At 38.6% G+C, this 26806-nt stretch overlaps 2 protein-coding genes across 3 annotated transcripts; both read right to left on the bottom strand.

The window, feature by feature from the left end:
- Positions 1 to 4050: 4050 nt before the first annotated feature.
- On the bottom strand, positions 4051 to 6862 carry cnpy2 (canopy FGF signaling regulator 2). Its single transcript, XM_084347868.1, has 6 exons — positions 6742 to 6862; positions 6440 to 6546; positions 6240 to 6355; positions 5838 to 6035; positions 5541 to 5637; positions 4051 to 5431 (listed from the first exon to the last, which is right to left on the bottom strand). Exons 2-6 carry the CDS (start codon positions 6537 to 6539, stop codon positions 5388 to 5390), a joined length of 555 nt encoding a protein of 184 aa, XP_084203994.1. The 5' UTR covers positions 6540 to 6546; positions 6742 to 6862; the 3' UTR covers positions 4051 to 5387.
- Positions 6863 to 10021: 3159 nt separating this feature from the next.
- Positions 10022 to 26791, bottom strand: LOC311253933 (natural resistance-associated macrophage protein 2-like). 2 transcript variants are annotated; one of them, XM_084347764.1, is made up of 17 exons: positions 26636 to 26791; positions 22559 to 22643; positions 20439 to 20575; positions 20087 to 20206; positions 19537 to 19656; positions 19143 to 19249; positions 18967 to 19037; positions 18822 to 18889; positions 18574 to 18729; positions 18275 to 18433; positions 18048 to 18134; positions 16630 to 16749; positions 16389 to 16538; positions 16173 to 16246; positions 15106 to 15259; positions 14937 to 14990; positions 10022 to 11062 (listed from the first exon to the last, which is right to left on the bottom strand). In XM_084347764.1, exons 2-17 carry the CDS (start codon positions 22590 to 22592, stop codon positions 10988 to 10990), a joined length of 1686 nt encoding a protein of 561 aa, XP_084203890.1. In that variant the 5' UTR covers positions 22593 to 22643; positions 26636 to 26791; the 3' UTR covers positions 10022 to 10987. The 2 variants fall into 2 exon arrangements, with proteins under 2 accessions (XP_084203890.1, XP_084203891.1); XM_084347765.1 differs by lacking the exons at positions 22559 to 22643; positions 26636 to 26791 and adding an exon at positions 21956 to 22058.
- Positions 26792 to 26806: the final 15 nt, after the last annotated feature.

Here is a 26806-nt window from a genome sequence, read left to right as displayed (position 1 = left end):
GAAAGAGACAACAACCTGCGTAGAAAGTGAGATGCTCGAGATAAATCTATCAAACAAAGCAGAGACAGATGCAGTTTCCCCAGAAAAAGCAAGTACAAATGATGCTGATGCTGATGCTAAATTAGGGAGACAAGTTGCTCAGTCAGTGCAGCCAGTGTCAGTCAAATATCCTCTGTGGAGGGAGCCTAGTTTCACAAGCCGGGCGGAAACTGAGAGTTCGTCCACATGTTTGAGAGCAAACAGTGAGGAGGGAGAAACAGATCTTCTGCACAGCCACGAGGTTTCTGCTGAAGTTCATCCAATTGACATTGAAGTAAGGAGACTGGACATCAAGAAAGACACCGAATCTGAGGACGGTAAGGGTTTACTTGTTATTGACACCACCTGTGTTGTTGTTAAAATGGAGCTGATCCCATCACCCAAGAAAGAGCATGTTCACTTTTTGGACTCAACGTCACACGATGAAGAAAGTCCACTTGATGTTCAACCTGCCATCTCTCCTGAATGTGTCCAATCAAACAGTCAGCTGAATCTGGAAGTGACAACTGATGAAAATGTAGAAACAGACCCCTTGCATATGAATGAAAGGCCTGAAGTAGATTCAGATCTTATAGAGACAAAGGCAGGGGAATTAGAGATGCCAGAGAGGCATCCGAGTCTAGATCTTATAGAGACAAAGGCAGGGGAATTAGAGATGCCGGAGAGGCATCTGAGTCTAGATCTTATAGAGACAAAGGCATCTGAGGAAGAGAGTGAAATCTCTTTCCCCTGCGTGTCCTCGTCTTCAGTTTCTGAAAGGGAAACCTTGGAGGAGCGCGCTGAAAGAATCCTGGGTATCCCTCTACATGACTGCATCACTGAGCAGCAACCTGAAGATGCACCGTCACTTCTTGGCTCATATGCGGAGGACCAGGAAGTTGAACCTTCTCCGATTAAAGATGATGACATTATTGATGCCACTGAACGAGTCCCAGAGGATACAACAGAGGTGAAACAGTCACAGAATCAGTTAGAGGTTGGACAAACTGATGACGCAGTGTGTTTGCAAGAGAATGACGATGCCAAAGATCAGGTGGCAAATGGAGGTGGTGAGGATGTTGTAGGATCTCAGGAGCAGGTGTCTGCTATGTCTGAAGAGAATGACACTGACTCGCAACTCGAAACAGACATCAAAGCTTCATCTGAAATTGAAATAAGTCAGGATCTTAATCCTAAATTTACTTGTGAAGAAGGTACGACTGAGCACAGTCAGGAAGAAAATGTTGAGAACGATACTCAACATCCCTCTCAGTGTCTCAGTCCACCCATCGGCACCTCTATTTCTTCTTCACTTTCACCTGCTCTAGACTGTGAAGTGCACAACCCTAATCTTTCTCTTACACTCTCATCCTCTGATCTTACATCAAACATTGAGGAAGGTCCTGATCCTGAGTTGATTGCTGTCAATTCGCCTTATCCTGAAACGTCTCCTCCTCACACTCCATCAGAACAACTATCTCCTCCTCCCCCTGGATCAGCTGACTTTTTCCAAAGCTCCACTCCCCATACAGACCACTCCCCAAGCCCCTCTCCTCTTGATTTAATAGATCAAACTGCAGAAGCTGTGTCCAGCATTGACGATGAAGGTCAAACATCACATCTACCACACAATGAGATCAGTAACACCCTTGAGGACCTCGCCAAGGATATGACCGAGGATCTTGTGTCACAAGATGAAAGTGGCAAAATAGATGATGCTGCTTGTTTGGAGGAGAGCAACGTCACCGATGAGCTACAAACACAAGAAGCTGACAAGGACCCTACAGACCATGTTACGGAACAGAGACTTAAATTTCCCCAAGAAAATGCAACTGGGGTCAACATTTTGCAGCAACAACTTGAATGTGTCCAGGCAGAGGATGTTGTTTGTATAAAAGAGAGTTATATGAGTGAAGAGCAACTACCAAAGGAAATCAATGACCAAATACAGACACTTGAAATATCCAAAGATGATGCCATAGAGGTCAACGGATTGCAGGAACAGCTTGAAGGTTTTATGACTGAAGAGCAACTACCAAAAGAAGTCAATGAGGATCCTGTTAGTCTTTTGGAGCAGACAATATCCCCAGAAAACATGACTGAAAGTCAAACTCAAACAGAGGCCAACACTTTGCAACAATTTGATAGACAGGATGCTTCATATCTAAAAGAAATGTATATGACTGAAGCACAATCACAAGAAGAAGCCGACGAAGATCCGATGGGACTTTTGAAACAGACAATACCCAAAGAAAATGCTACAGACTCTCAAACTCAACCAGAGATCGAAATCCTGCAAGACACTGAACCACAGACTGAACCTGCCACCTCGTCTCTTCCCTCACCTTCAGACTCTGACTGTGAGGAGTCTCAATTACCTACTGAGCTTCCTTGTCCACCTCATCTGTCACACAAGTCAGACACACAGTTTGTTTCCCTTTCGGAAATGGACTCAGTCTGTCCCTCTGCTCTAGACACTGTTCCTTCTCCTCTTCATCTGGACTCTTGTGAGGAATCCCCTCAGTTCTCATCTTCCTCTGATTCACCCTCTCTCTTGCTTCCTAGCTCTTCAACTCCTCTGCAGCAAGAAGAAAGTGGAATTGATTCCTCTGACTTACTCCTCAAAGAGGAGCCCGAGTATCCAAAGTCCCTGTGGGATGCAGTAAATCGCATTAGGAAACATACAGCGCCTGACTCTGAGAATGAGGAGGAGGAAGTGAGTGAGCTGTGGGATCGAGAGAGTGTAGGGGAGGACTTGTGTTGGGACATGAATTCTGATAAGATGGTCTTTAATGAAGCAGGGCAACAGGAGGTTTCAACAGAAGGTGTTGAGGGTGTAGAGGTGGGACGAATCGGGCAGGATCTATTTTATGAAAAGCAAAGCAGACATGCGGAGGAAGACACACTGTCCTGCAGCAGCACCAGCAGCCACGGCTCTGGGTACACCGTTATTGTAGCAGATGAAGAAGAAGTTGAGGAAACGCCAGCTGAGGCTAGGACAGAAAGCAAGACGGAGAATGACGAGGAGTTTCAGACGGCTGAGGGAGAGGGATGCTGTTCTGGGGAACTAAATGATGAGACTGCAGCTAAGAAACAGGAAGATGATGGAGATGAGAGCCTCACAAATGAGTCTAGTAAGAGTCAGAAGGGCAGTGAAATGACGGAAACAGAGGAAAAAGAAAATGAGGAGGAGGAGGTGGTATTGATGCCTTCAGAGGTCGGTGTGTCAGGTGAAGGGATGATTGAAAGTGAGTCTTTAACTGGATAAACGAGGAGTTCTGGCCCATGTTTAATTAAACATCTAACCACTACAGTATGTACCATCTGAATTTGTATTGTGCCTGATAATGAATGGAAGTAATTGTCTCAATAACAATTTGTAGCAGATATTTTCACAAAGACTGACGTATTTTTTAGTTCAAGAGTAATCGTAGAGCTTTTATTTTTGATGGAGAAGTAGTGATGCATTTACTGTTATGTAGGAACTTGACATTTGCGAAATCTAAAATATCCCACCCAACGCTTTTTTGACAAATCTATCCTTGTAAAGCCGAAGTTGTCATACTTTTTCCTGAATCTTATTTTCTATTTACCTGCTGTTTCAATAGCGTTTAAGATAATATGGAGCTTTTAAATTATGAAAGTGTTTGTCATAAAAGATTTGACTATTTGGAGTGATTTTATGGCAAAAAAACAAGCAATTGTTCTGACTTCAAGTAAATAAAATGATGGAGTGCATTAACGAAAGGGTATGGAAAGTTTACATTGTGGCCTTTAAGGACATCTTGTCTTGTGGAGTATTTTTTTTAGCTGACGTTTGCGTTCCAGCTCATTGCCCGTTGTGATAATGTGTCACATTAGTGCGGGACTTGCATGCATATCAAACATACATTGGTGTGAAATATCTGTGAAATCAACTCATGATTTAACTGATTTACAACTGAGCCTCTATGACCTTTTGTTTAGATAATAGAAGGTAAACTTGTGCTGATATTGTACAAATATATTTCCATTGATTAAAGACAAAACAGATGCAGAGAAAACTTACAAAGTTTATATAAAAAGGAATTATCAGGAGAATGTTCACATGAGACAACAAGATAATTCGATTACACGTTGAAAAATTACCAAAAATACTTCCTGATCTTTCAACATTGACAGTACAGCATGACGACTTTCCAACTGAGTATGATCCTTTAATTTGGACTCAATTATCAGATTATGGACTGCAGCACACTCTAGTGGGGTTTTCTTAGAGTTCAATTTAACAAGACAGCTCCTGCTCAAAAGTAAAAATTAATCTCTTCAAATATCATAATTAAAGCAGGTTGCAGTTGGCTTTTGTAGTGTTTAAGGAAAAAATATCTTATACCAAACAAGTACACAGCAGGTATAAAATGGATATTTTTCAGATTCCAACCGTTTATGTACTGTTGCCCCATTGTGTTAGATAACAGAAAAAGATGAAGCTACAAAGTAAAGTTTGACTTTTTCCAGCATCAACAAGCCCACCTAAGCAGCAGCATTTAATCTGTTGGACCAGTTTTCTTTACTGTAATAATTTTTCACATCAACAGTCACAATATAAACCTGGTGGTGAAAGAGGATCAATGTTTAAAGACTGTGATTATTACATGAAAAAAAATATCCAAGCACACTTTGTAAATTGGATAACAGTGAAACTAATTCCATTTAAATCTAAAATGATCATTTTTGACGGCACTTAACATAACACTAGTTATTCCTGTGATCTTGGACAGTTCAACAAATATTGGTGAGCATTCAAATCTCTCTACTGAAGCTAGAACTGATGAATGTCCATTCATTGTTAATAGACTTATGGTAATCACTTCCAACTTGAATTGAAAGACTGTTCAGTGTGCTTGAATAATGACATAAAGACCATTTGACAAAATTTCCACCTCATCTCTGCGTGCTTGCCTTAAATTAATATGCTTACTGTATATACACAATGAAAACTGTTTGAAATCCTGTATCTACTGGGAAGAATAACTTCATTTTTGCAGTTTCACAGTTTCAGTTTTACCTGGTGTAGAGCATTTGAAGGTAAGACAAAGAACCTTCATATGAAATACAGAATATTGAAATGTAATAACTTACAGTATATAAACAAGTGACAAGATAGTCCATAGAGATATGGCTAAATAAATGGCAAACTGGTCCTTGAATTGTCATAGATCACAGGAATAAGACTTTTTTCAGATGGATTTTCTCATATTTTACATAATAATTTGTATACATCTTTCACCACTACTATGGTGTGAAACTGGTGACAAGTGAAAACATTACAGCACCCAATGTCGTCTCTGTTCTAGCTGAGCGGAGACGGCAGCCATGGCGAGATGACATCAAAGTTCGTCATGGGGCATTGTCAGAGCGTGGTCACAGAGGTCTGCAGAGCACAAAAGACAGGAAAACAAGGAATTAGAATAGTGTCAATGAGGTGAAAAAAATAGAATAGAAATGTGTATTAGTATGTAATATTTGAGTGGAAAAGATACCTGTCCTCTTGCTGCAGAGTTTGTCTTTGACATTATCTGTCTCGTGAGCAAAGAATTCAATGATTTCGTCTTCATTTTGCTCGACAATTGTTTCGCACTGAAGAAAAAAAGAAAAAAAAAAACTGTTACAAGCTGCACAATTCCCAGTATAAATCACAAGGTTTGGAGGTCTGGGCTGCATGAAAGTACCATATTTCAGACAGTTTGTTCATCTGGACATAATAACACAAAGCCATTAAAACATACAATGATGAGTTTAATAATTGTTCTGTATAATGTCTTGGATTCTGTACTCACTGCAAATTTTAAACTGGATGTAACTCTTGAATCCAGCGTGGCCTCTGAGAGATCCATGGCCTCACCGATGCGAGATTTTACCCGAATGTAGGATTTCCTGTTTGTGGAAGTATCCGTGTGCTCCCCGTAGTCCTCCATCCTCTCACACACATTCTCCATCAGCTCCAGGAGGTTTCCCTCTGAGCGAGCCAGAGGAACCTGTAGGCAAAAAAGGTCACAGTGAGGTGGATCATCAGACGTCCTCTTTTTGTCCAACCAACACTCAAACATTTTTAACCAATCCATGTAGCTCTAACTTTTCAAAATAAAAGTGCAGCACTACTTCACTGTGTATAGTGGCGGTGCAGCCTACAGAGTGGGTTGGACTCGGATTACTACGTGGATGTTCTGCTGCAGCCTCACCTCTCTGATGGACTGGCTGCCGTCCGGGTTGATCCTGTAAGACCCCGCCTGGATCATTTTCTTTGGATCTATCTGGGAGATGGCCCACTCCATCTCATCTACCAGAGCCCTGCAGGCTGCGGGGAGCGCAGAGGACACGCGTTAGGACTTATGTGTCTAGTACTTATGTGCTGAACAGGGGCGGAGAAACAAACGCATACCTCCACATCTTATGTCCTGTCCTTGTCTGGCTGCCTGGCTGCAGCTCAGGAGGAGGCACAGAAGCACACACGATGCGAGCAGGAGCGCCGCTGCCCTCATTTTGCACCTAAAAAAACACAGATTTCATCACAACACGGGCTGACACATCAACCGCTACTACAAAACACTCACGCGACTCACTCATGCATTAGCCGGTAACGTCTCAGCCACAGCTAGCTTACATTTATGTCCGACCGTCATAACTCTACCCAACGATTCACAAACAAAAACACGCGTTTTGTTAACTTTTCATTCAACTTACAAGTTTCTGGCAGCGCTTCTCGAGACCACCTTACGTTACGCTTTTCCACGCTGTTCCATCGCATTCGGTGAAATGTGGTGACGTAGGCACCCGAGCTGCTGGACAGGATGGAGTCGCGCTCGAGACAGCGCCCCCGCGTGACCCGGAAGAGGCTCCGACCGCGCTGCCGTTACGCACGGGGGCCCCTATGTGCTGCTGCTCAGAGGGACCCTCGTCCGTGGTTATGACGTGGTTAAGCTGTGTCATGGGGAGGAAAAAATCAAAGCTTTCGACTGAAATTAGCTGAAGATGAACATGTGAAGAAGCTCACGTGATATGTTACTGCTTTAGTTAGCGTTAACTTCTAATTTAGAGCGGGAATACTCACTTTTGCAACATGACAGGAGGCCTAAACAAACATTAACACCATGTATCAGAGAGGACGAATAAACGTTTAAATGGCTGACTCATCTTTCTTCAAAACTCTTTTTTTTTTTTTTTTTAACTCAACTTATCAACAAAATGAACCTTGTACTGTACTAGGGGATTGACACTAGGCCTAAATGGCAGATACAGAAAATCAGATGTATAACTGCATTTAATAGCTGCAAATCAATTTCAGTCATCAATCACATTTGAAAGAGTTTACAGCTTCAATGCAGCTGAAATGTTGGAATGATTCATAAACATAAACAACATTATAAATATTTATAACCTTCTGCTCCTACTATGGACAGAGTGAATAGCATATTTAAGCTCCTTTAGTGTGAAATAAACACTTATGGTATCAGAATTATCCTCTTTTCTGAATAGCTTTAGCTGCTCTTCAACTTAAAGATCTGTTCCTCTGCATAAAGGTGATCATACTGCACTCTCTCTTTGTTACTACAACCTAATTTATTCCATTATAAAAAACTGGCATATCTGTCTTTCTGTGTAGCACAGTGCTCCATGTCAGGTGAAAAGGACTGTCTGGGCCCAAGGTACTGGAAATTTCCTCCATCATGCTCTATTAATGAATTAATTTATTTTCAGTATGAATTATACATTAGACACGCTTCAAGTTTAAAATTCTTCAGAGGAAGTTAACTAAAGAGCATGGAAGACATAACAAATAATGCAACAGTGACTGGATTGTAGGCCTTTTTTATTTTGCAATTGCAACATTTTTTTTTCTTTCACTGATGTCCCAAACAATTTCCAGTAAGAATGAAAGAGGAACATGAAAAATAGGTTTTGAGGGATACTGACTAAGGAGCAGCTGAGTATGAGTTATTCTACAGTATTTTACTAATACTAAAATAACCAACGTACGCCAGCGATGACTGTCTGTCTTGTCTTCTATACTTGAAAGAGAAATAATAAATATTAAAAAACAATAAAGATTTCAGGCACGGAATTATTTCATCTTTTTTTATTCAACAAGAAAAAACAATGTGAAAAAATATGACAGCGATGACAGCTAACTTAAAACATCTGGTGACAAAAAACAAAACAAAAAAACACCCTTTTTTTAGTAGGGGCTCAATACTGTATCATACTGTACAATATAAATAACACATTTGATCTAACTTGTAACACAGTACAGTAACAATTTCCTGTCTGGCCATGAAAAAGGTCTCTGACAATCCCAACAGGTGTTCCCAAACTCTGTGTAACACTTTAACAAGCAACAAATAGCGCAATACTCAATCAAAGACATGGGAAAACTGAGGTCATTACCATGTTTTAATTCAAGGCATTCCTTTTCTGCTGTGATCCCATTAACGGTCCTCAGAAATGTTAAAATATTTCATTATCTTACAGCTTACAATGTCAACTTTTACTCTTTCAGTTACACCTTGGCCCATTTCTTTTGTAATCAAGTGCTGGTTCATTTATTTTTAAGTGTTTGTTGCTGGAGTGAAATTACTACAAAGGTCCTTTGTACACATATTTGGCTTATATTTGGCATGTCACGTCATTTCAATTGTAAAAACCAACATTAATTTCAATCAAGGTTGGAATTCGTCAAATGAGAAGGTGTAATGTTTAGCCATTTCCCAGGGGAAGAAAAATACATCTACATATCCTAGGAAGAATATTAGTCATCGAAGAAAATGTTGGCAAATGCAGAACAAAATGGCTAAATAAAAACTAATTTTACCTGTCAGCCTCTCTATTCCTCATCCCTACAACACATCATTTTTACAATGACTCCAATTAGACTCAAGGCAGTTGTGTTGTTCCACTTACAATAAGTTTTTGTAATTGTTTTAAACTGAATAGTGAACAGGCACATTGGTGAACAGAGGAGGCACTACGGTCGTCTGCAAGTACAGTTCAATGTTTGGTCAAGGTAAAAGTTGCGTTGTTATCTGCCGTTAGTATTTCATATAATTTTATGTCTTCTCATCTAAAGTCCTCTCTGTACTGTTTTTACTTCGTTTTACTCTTTACTTTTATTTTCTGTCAAACACAGTCTTTGAAAGGCACTACACTAATGAAGTTAATGTAGTGCACAAGGAGTCGTGCAACTATCAGCCTGTCACAGTTAGAGGCATTTTTCATATTAGCAGTCTGTTGCTAAGCTAACACTTGTGGCCCACATTTGAAATTCAAACTTGTTCATGTTTTGTACAGTTACAAACTCCTCTGACACTCCTGGTACACCTGGGTCCAGTTACCAACACTATCTCCTGCCAAGATATCAAGATGTTGACTTTTACCCTCCATTTTCAGATTTAATATTTCAGAAATGAAATGCTATACTTTTCTGTAATGGAGTGCACTTTTACACACATCACACCTCTGCCCAAATTTGGCTTTATCAATAATAAAAAAAGTTAGCTGCTGTAGCAACTCCTCAAAAAGCTGAAGCTAAACAAAATTAAATCATTTTAAAACAAACTTGACATCCACTTAAACTACATACAAGTCAGTCTTATTTATAAAAAAATAAACTACGCATAAATAACAAATCTTAAATAAAAAAAATAAAAAAACTGGCCCAAGTTTATCTAAGAAGGACGTTTAAGAGAGAAAAATAACTAAAAATAATAGAAGACAACAAATTATTATATTCTAATGAGTGAGAAGTGAGTAATATATTAATCTAACAGGCTGAGAAACACTGCGTTGATCAGACAATTACTGCATTCAGCACTGATCACTGATATTAAACATCTACTGGAAATTCATGACCTAAAATTCATATATTAATTAAATGGGAATGTATACATGTGCGAAAAAATGTACACATGTATTATCATGTAGCTTAACGTTGTGTCTATCACAACCAAGGACCATTGAAATAAGGAAATCCTACAAATGATGGCTTTAATTTAATAGTTTACAAATAGCAGACGTTTTTTTATGACCAGTCTTCAAAAGACTTAGAAACAGACAGCATGTACAGACCTTACCTCCAAGAACATAATATCCGAGAATGTAAAATAGACAGTAGCATAACTGTACATAAAATGACATAAAACTGTCACTCTTTTATATAGTATAAAAAACAGGAAAAATGGACATAAATACCTTGTATGTTATTCAAGCATTGTGTTCACATTCAATATATTAATTATAAATGTTAATTAGTCTAATATTAACATCTAGATAAATGTTTTAAATCACAAATCAATCAGAGTTTATTTGAATATGAAATTCCCACATAAAAACGTATAAAAATTGTTAACATAATGCCGCAGCTTAGGTCGTTGAGGTTTTATGAATAAATCATTTACATCAGACTTTTTGTATCTTCCTGTTTTCACTCTGTGGGGACGTGTGACAATAGGGAACATCGGATTTGTCTATTTCATGTCAGCTAAACCAGAAAAAAAAAAGAAGAGAGAATAATAGGCTGTCTAATTTGCAGCCTGGAGCCATACTGGAGCTCAACAAGGTGGAATAGTGAGTTTATTATTGTGTGATTTCTGAATGTCAAATGACCATTTCATCACAGTAGTGTCTTGTCTTTAACTGAAGTTATGGTGTTAACTTGTAGTGGATCAGTCACAGGAAGCTCAATCTTTAACTCATGTCTCTCTTTAGAGCCCAGATATTTAACCATTTCTTGCATAAACATGATTTAGCTGAGGTTGTTGAGTCAATGTGCTGGAAAACGCCCATCATTGTTTCAAACAGGATTATACATCTGTTGGTGTGCTACACTGTGTGCTGTAAGGACACTTAACAACACGTAAGGCACATAGCGGTGAAGACAAACACATACTGGGCGAGCTTCAGTGGTCCCAAGCTTCAGTCAGGTCATCATGTCCTCTTATCTCTCCTGAGTGTCAGAGTCCATGTCACTCAATAAGTAAATGTCCGTATGCCGTGACAGCCCCAATTGTGTCTGAAATAGAGAGAAGAGAGGGAGGTTTCATCAGAGAGGAGATTGTTGTTTATAGATAGTTAACTCATCGAAGAAATCAGCTGAGGAGAACCTGTATTATAGATGGATTCTTTTTATGATTGTGTCATGATTTGTTGTTGAAGATGTAAAATATCAGTGATATAATTAAGAAAACACTCTCACCTACTATGCTTACATTAAATAACCCACCCACACAACTAATTGCTACACTTTTTGCTTATTATGACCAATGAAAGCTTCTCTGTTGACGCATCTTATTTTATATTTCTCTACATATAGTTTTATTAATCTTTAAGAGTATATAAATCTAGATACAGCAGATAAACAGAAACTCAAGTATTAGGGATTTACTGATGACAATATGGAAAACAACTGTTAAAAGGAGGTGAACGTCACACTCAACGTGTGTTTTGATCAGGGATAAATCGGGTCCAATCAGTTCATAATTTGAAAGTTATTGTTTTATGATTACAGATTATTTCAGCTTGCTCACCTTGAATCAAAGTGATACTTTCCAAACTCAACTGTCCTCATTTATTCTAGGAAAGTCCTGCAGACTTGCCGTTTGACCCTGCAGAATTGCAGAGTTTATTCATGGTGAAACTGTAACCTGTTCTGTACATTTACTGCCACTAGACAACTTCTCTGCTCTGGTCGCTAACACTGGTCTACTCTGAACAATGTAGCCATCTTTCCTGCTCTTGCTTGACCACTCACACACTACCTACCGCACTGTTTCTTAAAAAGGAGACTCACAGACTCTACTATAGTCATATGTCATTATTCCATATCAGCAACAGCTTAGATTTTGTGACTGAGCACAATATTTTTGTTATTTGTCAAAAAATATTTGGTAGTGCGGCTCATCAATATCATATATCAATATCACTAATATTCAGGCTATGTTTTCATAATGTGCACAACTAAAACACATAACTCATGAATCCTTCTTTAGACATTTAGACAGAAGACGCCAACAAATGCCCATATAGCCATTATTTCCCATTTATTACAGACACTTATCCATTCAATCCCAAAGAGCAGAAATGAGTGATAACTTCAGTGTTCACATTACTACATTGAAGTTTTCTCTGTAACAATTCGAACTGTGCCTTTGCCATGGTTTTTCACCAGAGAGGTATTCATATGACACTGTATAAAGTCACAGTAGCTTGAAAAATGTCATTAACATCTCTATCACCTCTATGAAAACCTTGAGAAACTTTAAGATTATGAGAACTTTGAACCTGAAACCAGCAGCTGTACCTGATCCACCTCAATAAAGTGAAAACTGAATGCAACAATAACTTCACTGAAAGAACCTGAGAACTTTTCTGTTATCACTGAATTAACTGTATGTTCTTATTGATTGATACACACATCTTGCTTGGATATTGTTAGCTGCTTAAGTACACAAGTCTAATTTTAAACTTGCAGATTTGCCTTCACTGATCTCTTCTTTTAATTTACAATAGTCAGACTGTTTCTGACCTTATTTAAGGTTTGGACATGTTAGCTCTACTGCCGTAGAGGATCAAGCTGTTGTGCTTCTCAACTGCCCCTGTGTTAAACTGAAACAAGCCTATGTGAAGGCAGAGTGGGTATTGTATTTAGTCTCAGCTGTGATCTACTGAGTCTGAGAGAGGAATTGATGGCACTTGGCTTAAATCAAAAAAAGAATATTTTTTCCTAAAACAAGTTTAATTCTCTTTGCATTGGTTTATTATATTTGCCTGTTGCTTTATTAAAGTACTTACTCTAACAATCAGGTCTGCAACCCAATGAACCTGTTAAAAATCTACAGTAAATATTAATAGTAGTTCCATTTTTGGTGAAAAGAAACAGACATAAATCTGAAAATAACTGCACTGACTCATTTAAGACATCCTAATGAGAGAAAACATTTGTTCTGCCTTCAGAGTTTGTCTGAGTGCTGGACACACCTGAGCTTGATTAATTAACAGATGCAGTGCACAATAATTAACAAACAATCCAGACATTTAAATGAATCTGACCAGACTGCATCTTATTCTGAGTTGTGGAATTTGGGGACTTTAATTCACAAAATGACTGGTTTCAGGGGGTTAAAGATAGATTACAGACTTTAGAGCTGTCTGAGACAAACATGTGGTTTTGGGCTTTAAAAATAAACTTCCTCTGTACTTGTTTTGACTCCTTTTTCTTGAACTTTGTTTCTAGTTCTCCTTTAACCACAGCTTTGTCATGACATTTACAACAATTATAACTATACCATTATTTTCAAGCTGCTACATGAGCAGTTCCTTCTGTTGTCTGCACAGCAGTTTAAATAAGTCAGTTCTTTCATAAATGACAACCACATGTATTGTAATACCTGTTATATCACATATTTATATTACAATACATGTCTATCAGTGCTTTCTCCTCAAACTTTTATCCACAACAAAACTAAATAAAAACATGGAATAAAAGTTCATCCTGGTTCATTTAACAAAGGCTAAATACAAATCAATATTTTTACATATTATACTTTGAATCCAACACCTAAACCCTCACAGTCAAGAAGTGATGAAACAACTCCTGCACAGTTCTTCAAACTTGTTTCTTTCACACTTATTTAGGCACTAAAAGAGGCTCGGAGGATGAAGCTGCAGTCATACAAAGCTTCACTTCACAAATCTGTCTTTACACTCCGCTCATATTTTTAAAAAACCTTCTTCATTCTTGAAGGAGGTTTTGAACCAGACTTGGTTAAGTTGTGCAGATGTCCACTCTAGGCTTGAGTAGAACAAGAGAAAACTTGGACTTCACACAGGAGAAGTGACAAATGAAGTACATGCATCCTTTATGCATGTTACTGAAACTTTAGCCACTTAAGCTTCTTTGACATGTTAGACAGGAAATCAGCTCACAACAATAAAACCCCATAGTCAAACGATTTTAACACAAGTAGGGCTGGATCTCATTTGGTGATTTTTGTTACAGATAATAGGATTATTCTCTTAAAAATATGAATTGTTAGATGCAAAAATCCAGTGAATCAAACTGCTACAGAGACAGTACAATGAGTTGAGATAAGATAATTGAGGATGTCGAGGTAGACTAGGTGGAAATCATACCAGAATGAGCAGCAGGACACAATGTGCTTCACATTATCAAGAGGGCTCACAGAGAGCAAAGTGTACGAGGCAGCTAGCTTGAGTACCTGTCTTAAACCAAATCAATAAAAAAAAATGATTACTTTAGGTAGATAGTTAAGTTGCTGCTACTCAATGTAAACAACAGTAAAAATAAACGAGGAGAAAGATCTTCACTCGACATGCAGACATCGGTTTGGTTTTTGTAAATAATAAAAAAGAAACAACTGTTGCTGTACCACCTATATTGGAAAAATGTGTACTGAATAACAATACTGAAAACTGTTTCTGTAAACCAACATTATTTAACAAAAATATATACTGAGCCTCCATTTTTCAATGTCTAGATAATATTTTAGAAAAAGGACGGAAAATCTTATTTCACATACAGATACTTGGTTTACTCATAAATAGAGTTACATGTTGTATAATATACTGATGTCACAGTACGTCAACTGAAAACTTGTGTTGTATTTTCTGTGCTGGTGAAGTATTAATTATGTTCATCGGGTACCTAAAAAGCACCATATTATGAGACCCAGCCCGACACAAAATAAACATGTTGACATTAACAGAAAATTTGCTTTAAGATCTTAAGTGATCTAGAAAAGTCCTGGTTGTGTACAGGGCTCAGTGTCTCCAAGAAGAAAGAGGAATGCTGGTGGTTACTGTCCTGTTCAGCTCTAGGAGTCGTACTCAGACGGCTCCTCTATGAGCACAGCAGGTCGATTGCTTACCCTGCTGCCAAAGTCCAGGCAGGAAACACCCAAGGCAACCAAACAGTGCCATGCCTGCAGACAACGACAAGGGAGAGACAAGTCAAAACACAACCAAATATATTTTACTCATGTTTCTATTTTTAATTTTCATATCATGATTCTTGTTTGTTGCCGTTATCTCACTCACCAGGTAGCCTACAAAGCACAGATAGGCCACGGAAAGCAGAGCAGCGAGAACGTAGAGCAGCACGCTGTTCAGAGCAGTTACGTAAACGACCACAAAGTACATGTTGATTGCACAAACCACCAGGATGACGATGCCTCCCGAGATCTTCCACACCCTAAAGAAACAGGCAGTTGATTAGACCATTGGGAAATAATGTTTCTTCTGAAATGAACAGTCTCCTGGAAGTAATATGTTCCCCTAACAGTCTGACTACAGGGTAAATTTCTAGATTGTGTAACTCAATCTTGGCCTGTCTCCACATTTCTTTAGGTTCCTACAAGTTAGAAGTTTTATTCAGAATCAAACTGGGCGCAAATTTAGTCGGGAAATGTCACCAACTAAGCAATTACTGTTACTAGGTAGCAATAGGTATGTATAGGTATAGTAGGATGCTGCTATGAGGCCATTTACAAGTCCAGTAAAGTAAAAGATTCATTCCTGCAAACCTGGGCTCGAGACCTTGGGGTAAGGTTAGATGAAGCTACGGAGAAGAGTATATGGGAATATGCAACTAACATATCCATATGTCATAGAGCAAACAAACTATAATTCAGGCTGCTGTATCGTCTCCAGATATCGCCTCAACTTAGAAATAAAATGGACCCGAAGAAGTCAGCTATGTGTAGTGCAGTAAGGGTGGTTGGTAGTTTTATACACACTGTATGGACCCGTGTAGACATTCATTCATTCATTCTCATTCAATATATTTTGGAAGGCACTTCCTAGAAAGAGGAACGATGGTTGAATGCTCAAGGCAGTCTCTGCTGTCTGGTTTTTATTTTTTTCTTATAAAATTTTTTTTTATTTATTTCTATCCATGTATACCACTTCAGTTGTGACCTGGGACAATGCTGTGCTATTTGAACAATTATGGAGGGACTGTGTCGGGGAAGGGTAGTTGCCAGAGGGATTTGTCAGTAGGGGGGTTCAAAAATGAAAAGTCTGTGTGCATACTGTGTAGGATGTAATTAATAATAATACTATTAAAACATGTTTAATAGTATAGTATAAGTATATACTTCACTCACAATCCGTTTGCAAAGTCATTCATTATGGATGTCAGACTTGTGAAGGTCAGAATTGGAATCAAAGCAAATGGAAGCTGGAAACAGAAAGAAAAGTCAAACTGAATATCCTACAGAATCACCATTTACACAACAGAAAAAGTTAAAGAAGGGTATATATTTAGTTTTTATATACATTGTTTTGACAGAAAACATTTTGAGGGAGGGATTCGTCCTGACCTGCATGCTTTGAAGCACATTGAGGAAGTCGTTCATCCCCGTCAGATGCTGAACATCCTGAAAAATAGCTACCAGCAGTGTAGGCGTGATGGCAATGGAGCGGGTCAGCAGCACTCTGGCAAAACGGGACCACCGTAGGTTCAGGAATCCCTTAGAAAACATCAGTGTAGACTCATGAGCATACACACTTTTGTTTGTTTGTTTACCCATTCACAGGTATAAAACCAGTAGACATTCTTACCTCCATGACAAACTGCCCAGAGTAAGTGCCTGTCATGGTGGAACTCTGTCCAGCTGCCAGGATCCCAATGGCCCAGATGTAGAGGGCTGCAGGGCCAAAGACACAGCCCAGAACCACTCCCTGAACATACCAACAGAGAAATAAGTTATCCCTCATTCATGTATCCATCCCTTAATAGAGGCACAGAGATGGTTATCTAATACTTTAGATAATGGAGGAAAGAGAGAAGTTCAGAATAAAAAAAGTTTAATTTAAAGTGGCAATCTTAAATATTTCCGGAAGCGGCAATTGCAGGTGTATTTTTGGACCTCACTGCATCCCAGAGGTCCAGTGTTGCCTGTGTGACTACAGTCAGTTGGCAGTTGGCAGCTTTGCCACGCCTCCATGACATTTAATTCTATTCATCCCTCCATTTCAACTTTATGGCAATGGCTTTTTAAAGCTCTTACATACCCGTGTTGACCCACACAGGTGTTTTCCTTTTTATCTGTCTGATTAAAGCAACATTCACAGCAGGAAACACACAGGTATAACTAAAACTATCAATAACGACTACATTCCCTTTAGGTGTTCCACCTTTGGTGACTTGATATTGTGCAACAGGGCTTTGTGAGACATAAACAACAACAACAACACCTTTTTTTTAAATTTTTTTTTTTTTAGCAATTTTAAGTCTAAGTGTTCTAAGATTCATACAATATACTGATAGTACACATTATGTGTATGGACTAATGCCCACAATAACTTTTGCAGTTAGTATACAAAAATAAATGTATTGTTTTGTTATTATTTGTTCTGACAGATGTGAAACAAAATTAGACTTTCATAGGTCGCTGTCATTTAATCTTCAGAGAAAGTGAAAAGGTTTTCCTGAAGGGATTTTGTCACCATCCACCATCCCAATTTATTGATTTTTTTTGCAGCCATGAGCAGCTCCTCCATGTCCGTTACATGTATTTTGAGACAGTAGTGTATATCAACTAGACACTCAAAAATAACATAATTAGTGTGTAGTGTGAAATGGGGACAGAGATATGGTTGGGCACTGAATGCCTCTGCCCAACAGAGGTTTAATCAGCCATAATTTAATAACTGAACAATAACTGACAACACCTGTGTGTGCGTGTGCAGAGCCTTTAAATAGAAACTTTGTGTTGCCGCTCTTTTGTTAACAAGGAGGAAATATGGTGTGGCAACATGTGAAAAGCTGCTGCTTCTTTTCCTTATCTTCTTCTTCTTCTTCTTCTTTATTAGATTATAATTATAAAATGCAATTAATACTCATGGCTGGTGAGGCTGCTACATCTGACTTCAGTTATCTGAATCTTGTCCTTGATTACTATAAAATAAACTTATACTGTCTTAGTAAGAATTCCACAGTGAGGATTTATTGTTGTTGTAATGATGACCAGACGTACCCCTTTGTAGATGTCCACCTCCAGTGTGTTGTTGTTGAGAGGGAAGAGATCTGTGTGAGGGCTGCCGGTTTTATTACAAGATTCATTCTGCAACCAGGGACACAAACACAAGATGGACACTGCGTGTTATTATTATTCCACCACTGAGTTTTAATATGAACAACACAGGCCTCAGCAGTACTCAATAAAGAGGAATGGATTCTTACTGTAATACAATATATACCCACCACGTCAGCATTGGTCTTATTGTAGAAAGCCTGAGCAAAGACTGCTACGACAAAGACGTTGATGAGGAAGGAGATGAAAAGAGCGATAGTTGACTCGATGAAGTAGTACTTGTTGGCTTCCTTTACTTCCTTCTTATTTTTGCGATCGATTTCCCGAGACTGGTACATAAGAAAGATAAATGTCACTCATCCTGCTAAGCATATGGTATTAATAATACTATGTGTCAAACACTGACAATACGGCTGACACGACTTTTTAACAATGCTTGGCTGAATGTGACAACATATACGCTTCTAACCTTGACCAGCGCTGAGTGCAAGTAGATGTTATGAGGCATGATGACAGCGCCTACGATTCCCACTGCCTGCTCCAGCTGCAGAGGTCCACAGCCAGCACAGTAAGGCAAGAACATCCCCTTCAGCAGCTCCGCTTGGTTTGGCTTTACCAGCACATACTACAAACAGACGACACACAGTCAAACATGTCATGGTGCCATGGAAATCATTGCAAAAGCTCAAAGTCAACAAACACTTGACAATCTTTTACCTCGTAACCAAAGCTTATAGCCATGACAGTGATGAGAAAGCCAAAGAAAGCTTCAAGTTTCCTCAGGCCTGCAAGGAGACACAAACTGTATCAATGCTGGAACACATAGACACTGATAAGTAAGTGACAATGTATGCATATGTACCATATTTGTCTAGAAAGAGGAACACAAATGTGTCTGTGATGGTGATGAGGACTCCTGCCCACAGTGGAATCCTGCAGGAGAAAGACAAGCACATTTATTTTTTGGTCAATTATTCCTCACTATTAAAGAAATATACTCTGTAAAAATGTTTTCAGTGCAAGTAGTGAAGACGGTACCTGCCCACAGAGAGGAGGTTGAGAGCTATGGCACAGCCAATGACCTCCTGCATGTCTGACCCAATAATTGCCAGCTCCACCATCAGCCAAAGGATGATCCGAGGAACCTGAAAAAGAAATAAAATTAAGATATAAACAGAGAGAAGGGCAGAGATTAATCCTCTCTTTACTGAATCGCATAAGTCATGTTGGCTTCTCCTCTTCAACCACACAGCACTTGTACTTTTACATATTCAACTACATTTTTTAGATATTCAACAAAATTTAAGAATATGAAATCAAAAAATCCAAAAATGTAACAGTCTTATTCAATAAAGCCGTGTGCACTGACAAAGGGTTCATGTACAACAAAAGAAGGAAGTTGAGGTGTATAATGAGAGTGGATAATGCTCACTGTGGGATATTGGCGGTTGCAGACTTCAGCCAGATGCATCCCTGTGACGACCCCGAGGCGTGCAGCTAACCTCTGCAACAGCAGTCCGATGATGGTGGCTCCAAGGAGCACCCATAGGAGCTGAGGAAGAAAGGAAAAATCAGCAAAAGTTTCCAAATTAATATCACGACTACCTGTGTTTGTGTTCATTTTGGACACTGGGATGCCCAAAGCGAACAATCAAATTTCTTTTAAGTAATATGATGAAAATAATTATGAATTAAATAATAATAACTCATGGTGCATGAGATGAAGCTGATTTCTTTGCTAAGAGAAATACACTGAACACATCTGTATCTTTGTGAAGAGAGCAACAAAAACCTGCAGAATCACTTCCTCAAAAGTGGTGTGAACAAATGAGCTTTGAGAAAAGGCTCAACAAGATTCCAGTCAAAAAGATACTATATGAAAGTTGATGTCTTGTCCTAAATCCACACCTATTAACTGTCAAATTAAAATGCCAGGCCATCGAAGCACAGACTGACTAGATTATCATGTTTTTATAAATCACCTTAAAGCCAGCTTTAGCTCCAGACTGAAGGTCAGACTCGATGTTCCCTGGATCCAAGTAAGCAATGCTCATCAAAAAGCCCGGTCCAGTGAAGGCCCAGAGTTTACGGAAACTGAATACCTGAAGAGAAGCACAGCAGAATTTGATTATAACAAGTCATGTTTGATTAATAAGAAATTGTTTCAATTCCAATTAAAACGTGTTTTGCTTCCCAAAAAACATGCTCTTATAAACAATCCAACAAGGGTAAAGCAAATGAAACATGTTTGCTTTACCACACAGTGATAGCTAATACAACTGAGCTTCAGTTCTGATGAATACTGAACCGGTAGCTGTGAGACATGGTGAGTACCTGGCTGACATTCTCGGGAATGTGCACCTTCTCCTCAAAGTACGTGGAGAAGGGTTCGTCCTGGGCCACAGGTGATGCAGGAGGAGAGATGGAGCTGTACTGGTTTGTCTGGACTCCATTGTCCTGAGGGGAGTCCTCTGACAAAAGCACAGAGAAGCAGAGTGATGAGAGGAGTAACACTAAGATGTCTTTCCATCAGTTGCTGACATGCTTCCTGCCAACCAAACATTCAGTAACAGCTTCTGAGCAACTCAGATGCCATTAGGGCTGGAAGTAGCAATCATTAAATTATTGATACATCTGCTGATTATAATAATGATTAATGGATTAATCATTTAGTCTATAAAATGATGTCTTTAAATTGCTTCTTTTGTCCAACCAACAGTCCAAAACCCAAAGACTGTATTTGCTATCATAAATGACAAAGAAAAGCAGCAAATCCTCACATTTCAGAAGCTGGAACATCTACTGTTGAAACACTTTTGCTCAAAAAAAAGACTGAAACGTTTAAATGATTATTGAAATGGTTGGCAATTAATTTGTTTTTAATTGACTACTTGATTAATCGACTCATTGTTGCAGCTTTAGGTGCAACCTAACTGCATTTTTGTAGTTCTGAACACCATGGACTTGTTATGATAACCTTTCACTTTTGGGGATGTGGTGCAAAAATGTGGAGTCGGCAGTTGCAATATGATTCAATTTATCGTATTGTATTATGGTTCCCGTATATATTGAAACTGAATGACTTAACCTGAAGTAGAGAGATGTCAAAAAACCTTTGATCTCATTAAAGTAAAGAATAATATAAGAGAACAAATCCATAATCAAAACCTCCACTTCAAGTAACTACAAGTGTTGAAAAAAACTTTTCTTCTGAGCTCAGTCTGATCATTGCCACACTGCTACTGACTGTGTTCAAAGCTCCCTAAATTGTATGAACTTGGGCTTTTTAAAATCATTTCACAGCACCTCAAAAATTGAATTCAAACAAAGTGAGTGAGGGTAAACCATGTTTTTAATTTACTATCAACAAAATAACCATTGGGGTTTTATGTTTGAGCAGAGATCCATTAGCAGCCAGTCTATAAAAAAAAAAACACAACAATTCTTCTTCAATAGCTCAAAGCACAAACCATAGCTTTATTAATTCTTTTGTCAGGAAAATGTTGAAGTCAGGAGTACCTAAGACTTGTCTGGGGTACAGGAGCTTAATTAAAGAAGGTGCATACCTTAAAGATTTGTGCCGGTTCAAAGACCAGAAGCAAAAACAAACGTCACTGCTGATAAGTTAACGCGACTCGACCTCACTTTCAAAACTGCTACTTAAGTGATTTAAGACTTTAATGACACGTATTCACTCAGTCAGTAAATAAACCTTTAATTAGGGCATCCATAATTCTAAACCCAATGACTCCATCAACATGTTTTATGAAAACACAATGAAAGAAAAAGGATTACATATAAAAAAAAAACCTCTGACCAAAAAAGTTCTGTAAACAATGTAAACTACTCACTGAGTTTGGAGCTCTCAGTCTGTCCTCCCTTCATCTCCAACTCACTGCTGGTCCTAAAGTCCACTGTTACCAAACAAGGACTCTGCTTTTATATGACTCAGCCTTTATCATCCTTTTTTTTTTTTTTTTAAGATGTCACAATGTCATTCTCACATCCCTAAAAATGACTCTTGTGAGGAAAGAGAAGTAAATGACGCACACCCCAGCACACAACTGCTAAATTTGTTCTTGTCAATGAAACACAACCACAAGCACAAATAATCTGCAGAGTGACCCTTCACCCTATAACCTTTAATGAGTCAAACAGCATCACATAAACAGTGATAAAGTTCAGAAAGGAGGCAATGAGAATAAACAGCAGTCAGATTCTTGAATAATTATAAAACCAAACAAACTATAGGATCCAAAGTAAAGATAAATCTTCCTTTTTGGAAGTAAGTTGTCTGAGTTTTCACTGTTTTTTTATCTTTAAACCATTGCACTGTGGTTACTTGCATGCAAGACAAAATGTATTCTGTTAAAATATTGTTTTAAGCGGCTCTGTCGGCATGACGGGTGTGTCTGTACTGTGACGGTCATGTTTCTGTTATCTTAAGCAGTTACCTTCAAGGAGGTCTCCGTCCTGCTCGGCTTTCATCAGGGCAAGCTGAGGGATCCCTGGGAACCTGAGGGATGGATATCAGCCTCCCTGGAATAAGACAACAACAGTTAGATAATCTGAAGGAGCATGAGAGACATGACTGTTGAGGGTAAAACAGTAATTAGCTCAAAAGACTGCTTTTGTGTACTGCTTTTGAGAACTTTCAGTTTTTCTTACAGTAAGTACAAGGAACCTGAACACAAGACATGACTGAGCAACATTTTGTTCCCTTTAATTAAAGTCAACATCAAAAGTCACAAGTCATGATAATGACTCAGCAACATTAACAGCATGTGAAAAATCACTTCTTCAATGAGAATCTTTTACAGGAAGCATTAAGTAAACCACTGGAGTCAGAGTTTCACTTTTACCACAAGCATCCTTCCTTTAAATCCTCAGTTTAATACACACTCTGTAAAACTGGTGCTGAAATACTATACCTCAGTTCTGCCGCTACACAACTGTGTTTTATAACACCGTGTTCTCGGACACAGAGAGTGCAGCACCTCTGAAGGCACATGACTGTGGGATCATATGAGGCAAAAGAGGAGCTGAGGCAGCAGACGGAGCAGCTTTCCCAACAGTCAAGGTTTCCATAAGGGTGCCACTTCCTACAGCTTAACATGTGCTCAGAGTAATTAGCATTATCCATGGGACAAGGTGCAAGGATAAGGTAGTTGCTCTGTAGCAACAATTAATTTGACAACATGAGAATCTGAGTAATAATACAATTTAATTTTGTTTAAAATCTAAAAAATAAAATATCTCCTTAGAGGATCAACAATAAAGTTAAGTCTGGGACCCTCTAATTGTTTATGTTGACAGACTGGCAGTTCTCCCCTCTCACTAGCATAGTACATGCACAAGCACCTACAAGACGAACCACCTAACCTCCTCAGCCTATGGGCAAGCTATTTTCTGTAAGTTGTTATTTTTTCCCCTTTCTAATTACTTACTTTATATATTATCTTTATATAAAACGAATTTCCCCATTGTGGGATTAAAATAGTATAATAAATTAAATAAATAAATAATAAATCTATAAAACAAATATTACTTCACTCAGTGGGAATGATAAAAAAAATAATGATAATAATTTATTGGCCAGATTTAGCAGTGAATTTTTAAGCATGTGGAGGGGCTTTCTAAAATTGACCTTGGAGCCAGATTTGGCCACCAGCCTGGCAGTCACTTGTTCCTTGGCCGCAGGACCTCCCTTTTTTGTCATGTGTTCTCATGTGGCCACAGTCAGCAGTCACATTCAGTCACTGAACACACTACAAACAGCACAAATTGAAGATACAAATATGTCTGCCAACCCCTAATGTTTTATATTGTACACTTAACTGTAAATGATAAATTGTACAATTAAGAATCTGTTTTGATAATGATCGTGTATTTATGCACGATCGTTATCAAAACAGTTATGATTCTTAATTGTACAATTTATCCTATGGGTTAAAAACATAATATCATTGACATTTTTGCAGGTACACGTTATGATGGAGGGAGCTTCAGGTGCATCCGTTCGCTCAAATCGCTTTCTCTAAAATCAGTCTGAACAACTCCTTTAAGTCTTCAAACGACTATGTGCTCTCGCACACCACCATGAACTGAATGACTGCCTCATCCTTGTTCAACATACACTTCTTTTAACAACAGTTTATCGTCAGCCTAGTGTCTTGTTGCAGGGTCCAACACCAAGCAGTATTTCCTCTTTTTCTGCACAGCACAGTGGATCACATGTTCACTTCCCTCTTGTATAAATCTCACTAACCAGGTATGAAAGAAGAAATGCTGGAAGAAAGTGATCTCTTTCTGATCATAAGTCCAGTCTTCCACATGTCTCCAAGTGTGTTTGTCTGATAAAGATTTGCCTTCCAAACAAAACAATGATGTGGGTTACAGGGGATATTTCAGTGTGCAACTATTTACTGTGCTATGCTCTTCTGTTGACTTCCTTTGTCCCAGTACCTGGTTGAAGTTGTTGACATCCTCTTTTCTTTTTTACACAAAAACAAACACACAGTAATCTGTTGTAATCACTGCTGAGTCTGACCTGTACTGATTTGATCAACCTCTAGTCGCTGTTACAGACCCTTGTCTCAACAGATTGTCAGGTTGGTCCGTTTAAGTACACTGTGACACTGGACACCTCCCCACATTCACTCACCACCACACTAGTATCAACACCAAGTACAAATGTATGAACAGAGGAACTTTATTTTCCTTTACTATCATTTTTATCTGAGCTACATCTGACATACTGATATATATATATTGTGAACTAGTCCCAGTGTGACCTGGATTCCAATCCTGGTTTGTGTAACTGTCTTTTAATGTGTCGACACCAATCTTGTCAAATTCAACCATGTGTATGTCCTGATAATGAGATTAAGACTAGAAAAAGTCTCCCTGTAGCTAAAAAATTGGTCAAATTGAATCCATAAAATCTAAATATCTCAAAATCCTTCAGAAACAGTATGATGTTCATAGAGGGAACAACATCATCAACTGCATGAGTCATTTTGACTTTACCAAATGTTGTAAAGTTGGTCAATTAAAAAGTGGTAACCTGATATGAAACTGCATCAATTAGTCATCCATCCATCTAACTTCCCTAAAAGCTTTGGCCTCAATGAACACCAGAGAGGCCTAATCTGCACAGAACAGCTTTTACAATCACTAAATCTATGACAACTCCCAAACTGACAAATGACCTCTAATGTTACGCCCCTAAAATTCTGACCCTCGTAGACTTTTACACCACCAAAATTGATTCTAAATGTTAGAAAACTAAAATTTCTTCCTGAATTAAGAATGAAGTAGCAACAACTTCTCACGATACTTTTTCTCACAACAAATGAGCAGCACCATTTATTCTTACCGTTTTCAAATGAGCAATATCTCAATAACAGACCGTCCACGTCCAACACCGACACAACTCACCGACATAGGAATCATTCAGCTGCTATCAAGGTTATAAGAAGATTTATCTCTGGCTCGGTGTAACCAGGAAAAATATTCAAATGCTTTACGCTTGCAAAAACTGGTCCATCAAGAACACAACCCTCACCACCAACTGAAAACATTAATGTCTACTTCTGTTCACATACAGTCATGAACTTAAGTGACAGCTTGACTTGAGTGACTGGTTTCAAGGCCCAACCAAAAATAATACAAGCCAACCAACATGTTTTTCGCATTGCATCAAACCTGTTATACAAATTTATACAACACAAACTTCCAAATGCAAGTGGCAAGAGGGATATATCAGTGGCATATTTATCATGGCAGTTCCTTTGTTTGAGGCATTTGAGAAATGGTTGCATATAAATGTGCAATTACACAATTGTGTTAGACACTGTAGAAAAAATGTATTCAAGGAACACATTTTTATTCCCCTATATACTAAGGAAGGGGAGGATGACTATAATGTTATTTCTATGACTTTGTACAGCTCAGTTTATATTGAATGACTAATAATGATGACATGCCCATCTTTGTTAGTGGGTCAGATCCATTAAGAGTCAGCTGATGACTTCATCATTCAGGAGGATGCTCTGATTTCCAACTTGGTCACGTGAATCAAAACGTTTAAAACAGAGTACATTATGTTCAAGGCTGGATGTTGCAACATTTCAAAAAGCATTCTGGCAGCAATCAAACCTTAGCGAAAGTCACTCTTGTAATGTTGCAATTGTGTCAACTGATTTTACAAACTCTCTGAGGAGGCAGCAGCATTAAGGAACTAACCAGAACTTAAAGATATGACCTCTGGTCCCGATAACTCAGCTACATGGTAATGTGGCTGCAGTTGGACAAGCTAGCTAGGAAATAAACCACGCTTGCTCGCTACATTAACCCTGTATATATGTGAAGAGGAGCAGCCTTGGCCATCACCTTCAAATCCAACACCTGGTGTGCTAACACCTACACTGTCAGTGCACTGTGGCCAAGCTAACAAGTTTCTATGGTATGTTAGCTGTCTGGTTGAATATGCTAACATTGCCCATATCAAACTATGAAGGCGACCTTACCTGCTTACACCTTATGGGGGGGTGAATGACGAATTGTTGTTCTGACGAATAAAGCTAATTTTAAACTGATACCATCTGTGTAAAGTTGTAGGTAGCTAAGTCGCACGTTATCGAGCAGATTCCGGCGAAGTCGTATTTTTCCATGTCAACCGTAAGTTCAAGACTCAAGGC

Source organism: Pagrus pagrus (assembly GCF_965226575.1).
Source record: "Pagrus pagrus genome assembly, chromosome: 3".
In the NCBI taxonomy this organism is placed as follows: Eukaryota; Metazoa; Chordata; class Actinopteri; order Spariformes; family Sparidae; genus Pagrus; species Pagrus pagrus.
The sequence above is the reverse complement of the archived record's forward strand: the minus strand, read 5'-3'. Positions and strand labels throughout refer to the sequence as shown.

Coding starts and splice junctions, on each gene's coding strand:
- cnpy2 (XM_084347868.1), bottom strand. CDS start 6,539: ATGAGGGCAGCGGCGCTCCTGCTCGCATCGTGTGTGCTTCTGTGCCTC. Junction 6,356..6,439: donor ACAGGACATAAGATGTGGAG/GTATGCGTTTGT, acceptor CGCTCCCCGCAG/CCTGCAGGGCTCTGGTAGAT. Junction 5,638..5,837: donor CATCCAGTTTAAAATTTGCA/GTGAGTACAGAA, acceptor TTTTTTCTTCAG/TGCGAAACAATTGTCGAGCA.
- LOC311253933 (XM_084347764.1), bottom strand. CDS start 22,592: ATGAAAGCCGAGCAGGACGGAGACCTCCTTGAAG. Junction 20,576..22,558: donor GGACGGAGACCTCCTTGAAG/GTAACTGCTTAA, acceptor TGCTTTTGTCAG/AGGACTCCCCTCAGGACAAT. Junction 19,657..20,086: donor GAGCTAAAGCTGGCTTTAAG/GTGATTTATAAA, acceptor TTTCTTCCTCAG/CTCCTATGGGTGCTCCTTGG.